The sequence below is a fragment of the Octodon degus genome, unplaced genomic scaffold (assembly GCF_000260255.1).
Source record: "Octodon degus isolate 3935 unplaced genomic scaffold, OctDeg1.0 scaffold00128, whole genome shotgun sequence".
NCBI classification, from domain to species: Eukaryota; Metazoa; Chordata; class Mammalia; order Rodentia; family Octodontidae; genus Octodon; species Octodon degus.
The window spans coordinates 2,732,764-2,737,834 of record NW_004524704.1 but is presented as its reverse complement, the minus strand read 5'-3'; the positions used below and the strand labels follow the sequence as shown (position 1 = coordinate 2,737,834).

The 5,071-nt window shown below is 53.9% G+C and overlaps 1 protein-coding gene across 1 annotated transcript; it reads left to right on the top strand.

The window, feature by feature from the left end:
* The first annotated feature begins 774 nt into the window (after window positions 1-774).
* Window positions 775-4,452, top strand: Rtp2 (receptor transporter protein 2). The gene is made up of 3 exons (XM_012516827.2): window positions 775-859; window positions 1,288-1,480; window positions 3,945-4,452. Exons 1-3 carry the CDS (start codon window positions 775-777, stop codon window positions 4,450-4,452), a joined length of 786 nt encoding a protein of 261 aa, XP_012372281.2.
* The last annotated feature ends 619 nt before the right edge of the window (window positions 4,453-5,071 follow it).

The window sequence follows — 5,071 nt, the reverse complement described above, 5'->3', positions numbered from 1 at the left end:
TTTTAAAAATAAAGGGTCCTTTTCAGAGCTGCCAGTCAATGGCTGCACTGTGTGTTTTTGGCCTTTCTCAGCGCCTTAGCAGAGGAACACAGCTGCATTTCTAGGAAGGATTCAGTGATACTGTCCCTGACCTCACCCCACGCGAAGACCACTTGGAAGCAAGCATCGGGTCTGGAGCGAACATGGGAGACTCTGGCTCCCGGAACCCTCGTGCACCCTGCTCACACTTCCCTCTGTGTCTGTGTCCATCTTCAGGTCCAGGGTTCCAGGTCAGGGGACCCTGAGGCGCTGAGAGCCAGCAGAGGAGCCTGACACAGGAGGGCAGAGCCCAGGGAGGCAGCCATGCGACCTAGTCTTTTCTCTGCCCAAGGCTGTCTCCCTCCAGGGAGAGGCTTTTCCCTGGATTATGCAAATTTAGACTTGAAGCCTGTTCTAGTCTCCAAAGTATTTAAATTGGGCATCGGGGAGCTGTGATCCCCATCGTGTGCTCTGCAGCAGCTGAGGCAGTAGGAGCCTCCAGCTCACAGCAAATTTGTTTCTCAGTAGCTGCCTTCTCACAGGTTGGGACTAGGGACTGAGTAGGAGCTCTTCTGGGGTCTCTGGGTTGGGAACATTATTACCACATGCTTTTCATGGTATATTAAATTCCTTTGGATCTCTCCAGCTGGTTCAAGGTCTGGAGCCAAGAGGCCATGTGTCACTTGTTTCTCAAGCTACTTGGGTTAGGAGTAGTGCTGGAATAAACCAACCAATGGGTTTAGATGAGAATCGGGGATGAACCACATAGAGGTCGATCAGCGCACAGGTCAGGCGGCCTGTGCTTGGCACGCAATGAGTGGGGGTCATGGCACACTGGAGGGTGAGGGAACAGCAGGCTCTACATCTCCTGTCCTTGTTTCTCTTTCACTCCTTAGGGGGGCCACAGCTACCATAGCACAAGACGTGGAAAAAAAATTCCAAGAGAACAGTAGAGAAAAGCAAGACCACTGCACATCCTTGCCTTTTGGAGGCTGGAGGCCAGGGCAGTGGGGTGTGGGGCTGGGCTTCAATCCCTACTTGATCCACTTAGCCAGTGATCACTACCCAGCCCTGCAGCTGCTCAGGGCCCTGGAACTGCCCCTTGGGGTTTCCCTCTTACCTAACCCTGACTCTTAGAGCCTTGCTGGCTGCTATGGCAACAAGCTCCAAGGTAACAAAGGAAAGAGCTGGATGCTTTCAATGAGGATTTCCAGACCAAAGCGGCTGAACTTCCCTGAACTCCCTGTGTCTTTCCGTGCCCTCGCTCAGGTAAAACTCAGACGTCCACCTCTGCCGGCAGGACCATGAGCCTGACCATGTGTGAGTGGAAGAAAGTCTTCTATGAGAAGATGGAGGTGGCAAAGCCAGCTGACAGTTGGGAACTCGTCATGGACCCCAACCTCAAGCCCAGTGAGCTGGCTCCTGGCTGGAAGCAGTATTTGGAACAGCATGCCTCAGGCAGGTGAGTGACCTGCCGAGAGCCCCGCAGATGGCCTTGAGCCACAACCAGAAGGCACCTTCCCAGCAGAGAGATAGTCTGTCTGGTCCTGTGTTCAGTCCTACTCCTCTGTGCCAGCTCAAGTGGGGGAGCAGAAGAAGGACTTCCAGGTGGGTCACGGAGACCACTTCTAGTTACAGCTGTCCCTACACAGTCCCTGGAGTGACTCTGGCAAGTTGTGTTCTCCTTTTGGGTCTCTGTATTGCATATTAAATGATGAGCAATAATATCTCCAACGGCCCTGCAATCTCTGGCATTTAAAGTGGTAAGAACAGAAAGTAGGAAGCTGCACTGGACCTCAGCCCAGGTGTTGGAAGGGCGGGGCATGCTCTGGACCTGGGGTTGCATCTTCAGGCAACTGAATGCAACTTGATTTGAAGGCAGAGACTGTTCCTATCACGTGCTAGAAACTTGATTTGTATCTAACTCCTTTTGTTAAAGTTTTCTCTCTGGCTCTGAGCTTTTACATTTGCAAAAGGAGAGGTTGGCTTTTGATCATCAGTCAAATTTCTCCCAACTCTCGTATCTGTGAATCTATGATCTAAATGAATATCTTTGGGCAAGGCATCTCTTGGGTTCTTAGGCTCAGGGTCCCCTCTCCAAGAGATGTGTCCCTCTAACCCTCACATCTTTCCATCGTTTAGACTGATTTGAGATGGAGACTACAATGTTCCTTGCTCAAGCTGATCTGCAGGGTCAGCACAGTCCCTTGATTAAAGGGATGCCAAGTGCAGCTTGGATGCGTAGGCAGAACGTGGACCCAGCGCCACCACTGTTGACACAGGTGCAAGCATAGCCCTTCCTGGTGCAGAACCATGCCGAGGGTGGAAGGGAAGGAGGCAGACAGACCTGTGTACAGTCATTTGAGCCTGTCTCAATGAAAGTCAATTCGAATTAAATCAAGAGGCTTCTGTTGGGCACCTGCTGTGTGCTGGCCCCTGGCAAGCTACTAAGTAGCTGTATGCATATGGTGGCCCTTTTACTTCTTGTGCCTCCTTCCCATTTTAGTAGAATAAGGGTTGACTAGATGATTCTTAGGATCTCATGCAGTTCTGGCAGCTGTAGATTTAAGATCAGGGGTCTGGCTAGAGGGTGGGACAGGACTCTGGGCTGATTCACTTAGAGAAATGCAGAAGGAGGCTGAATATAGGAAGTTCCTCAGCTGCCTGGAGAATGAAATGCAAAGGGCTTGGGTAGGGCTTGAGCTTAAGCACTGAGGTTGATGGGGCTCATGGCTCCTGTGGCTTCAGAGCTCAGATGGGTCTCTAATTAGTTGGTGACTTGGGCTCGCAGCAGGGCTGCAGAACTGCTGTCCCTCTGTTCCAGCTACCTTTAAGCCACTGGCCTCATTAACCCTGGTGCTATGGCTCAGGACCCATCGGTCCCCTCTGCTCTGCCAGTCCTGCCTGGGTGGTGCTGGGCGCACTGCTGTGCATACGCTGCTTGCCTCCCTGGGGCGGGGTGTGGGTTGGCTTCATGTCTACTCACAGCTTGGGCCCAGCAATGCTTGGCATACAGCAAGCCCTGAGGGGAGCCTATGGAATCCAATCAGTTCCTCATCAGAAATCCTTCAAGGCATAGATAAAGCCAACAGAAAGGCACCATCAGCCCAGGGGATACCCAATGCCTCAAAAGTCTGGGCGGGTTTGGGGGAGTCCTTTCTGGGCTGCTAGGCAGTGAGTGCTCTATCCCTAAATGTGTGTAGGCTCTGCGGGAGGGTGGGGAGAGAGGAGCTTGGCTAAGTGTGTGTGTGTGTGTGTGCATGTGTGTATGGGTGAGAAGGGTTAGGGATCAGAATTCACCTTTCCAGTCTTCACTGCAGGGCTGCAGTGGAATCTTGGGATGACTTGTGAAGGAACAGGGATGGTGAAGATACACGGATCAGACTTGGTGCTCCCTCCCTGGGCTAGCTGGTCACCACCCACTCATCCTCAGAGGTCTCCTGAGGACCTGCACTGGGCAAGGCATCTCTTGGGTTCTTAGGCTCAGGGTCCCCTCTCCAAGGGATGTGTGCTTGGCATGTCTCCTTCCAACAGTGAGAAAGATGTGTGCGTCAGACAGCGTAGGTTGCCTCTATTACCCGAGTCGCAGGAGTCTGAGTAGGACCTTCACTGGACTCCATGGTGCTGCATGTCATAGACCAGAAATGAGGTTGTAGAGGGTGGTAACATATGCCCACTGCATGCAGTAAGCTGAGGCTGCAGGGGGCCAGCAGGAGGCCAGCTACAGAGCATGCTGGATGCGTGACTCTGCCGAGGATGCTGCCCTTGCCCAGGGGTGTCCACCGGGAGGAAGCTGCAGCTGGGGGCTTCTGAATGCTAATGAGCCCACCGGGCAATAACCACTCTACACATTTTCAGGAAGCCTTTCCCATGTGGGCTCCCCAGGGAGGACCGCTGGTCATCACACCTTCTTCTCCTCCCTTCAGGTTCCACTGCTCCTGGTGCTGGCACACCTGGCAGTCGGCCAATGTGGTCATCCTCTTCCACTTCTACCTGGACCGGGAACAGAAGACAGGCTCGGTGCGCATGCGCGTCTTCAAGCAACTGTGCTACGAATGCGGCACGGCGCGGCTGGACGACTCGAGCATGCTGGAGGAGAACATCGAGAGCCTGGTAGACAATCTCATCAGCAGCCTACGCCAGCAGTGCTATGAGGAGGACGGCGGCCAGTACCGCATTCACGTGGCCAGCCGCCCCGACCGCGGGCCGCACCGCAGAGAGTTCTGCGAGGCCTGCCAGGAGGGCATCGTGCACTGGAAGCCGAGCGAGAAGCTGCTGGAGGAGGAGTCCGGATACTCCGACGGCTCCAGGCACAAGGCCCAGGCAGGCCTCGGCTACAACTTCTTATCCCTTCGCTGGTGCATCCTCTGGGGCTGCCTGTGTCTGCTCCTGGCCTATCTGCAGTTCTCCTTCCGCAACCCCGCCTTCCTTTAGTGGGTGGGTAAGGGCCTGGGAGAGGGCGGCCGGGTGAGACAGCATTTGGGTCTGGTCCTGATGCTGTTAGGTTCTGTACAGGGCCTTGGACCACCGTGCCTGACCCAAACTGCTCCTTTGTAGAATGAGCGGTCTGCACTAGGAGGTGTTCGCTAGTTCATCGATTAGGCCCTACAGCGATGAGAGGAAGCGGCGAAGGGTCTAAGGGAGCGTGCTAACTTGTAGTAGGAGACGCATAGGGAAGCGTCCTGCTTCCTTTCCTTCCTCCCGCTGCATGTCTAGGCCGCCTTTTGCTTTATTTGCATATCCTGTGCCCCATTAAAAGTCAATACGTGGTTAGGTGCTGCCTGGGTCCGGACTCACGCTGGTCTTGCTTTCTCTGCGTGTTTCCTTGTGGAGTCCTCGGTGAGGAGCAGCAGCCCCGCCCAGGACACAGGGATGGATTCTCCGGGTCTCTCTTATGGGAAGTTATCTTTGCAAGAGGCTCCAGCTCTGACGCAGGTGTTAGGATCTGCTTGGCAGGGATTGGCCAGGGTCGTACAGTCTAATATCTGCCACTGGCCATTTGCTGGTATTTCTGTTTCAATTAATTAAAATGAAATAAAATTAACAATGCAGT

Coding starts and splice junctions, on each gene's coding strand:
- Rtp2 (XM_012516827.2), top strand. CDS start 775: ATGAACCACATAGAGGTCGATCAGCGCACAGGTCAGGCGGCCTGTGCT. Junction 860..1,287: donor GGGTCATGGCACACTGGAGG/GTGAGGGAACAG, acceptor GCCCTCGCTCAG/GTAAAACTCAGACGTCCACC. Junction 1,481..3,944: donor GAACAGCATGCCTCAGGCAG/GTGAGTGACCTG, acceptor TCCTCCCTTCAG/GTTCCACTGCTCCTGGTGCT.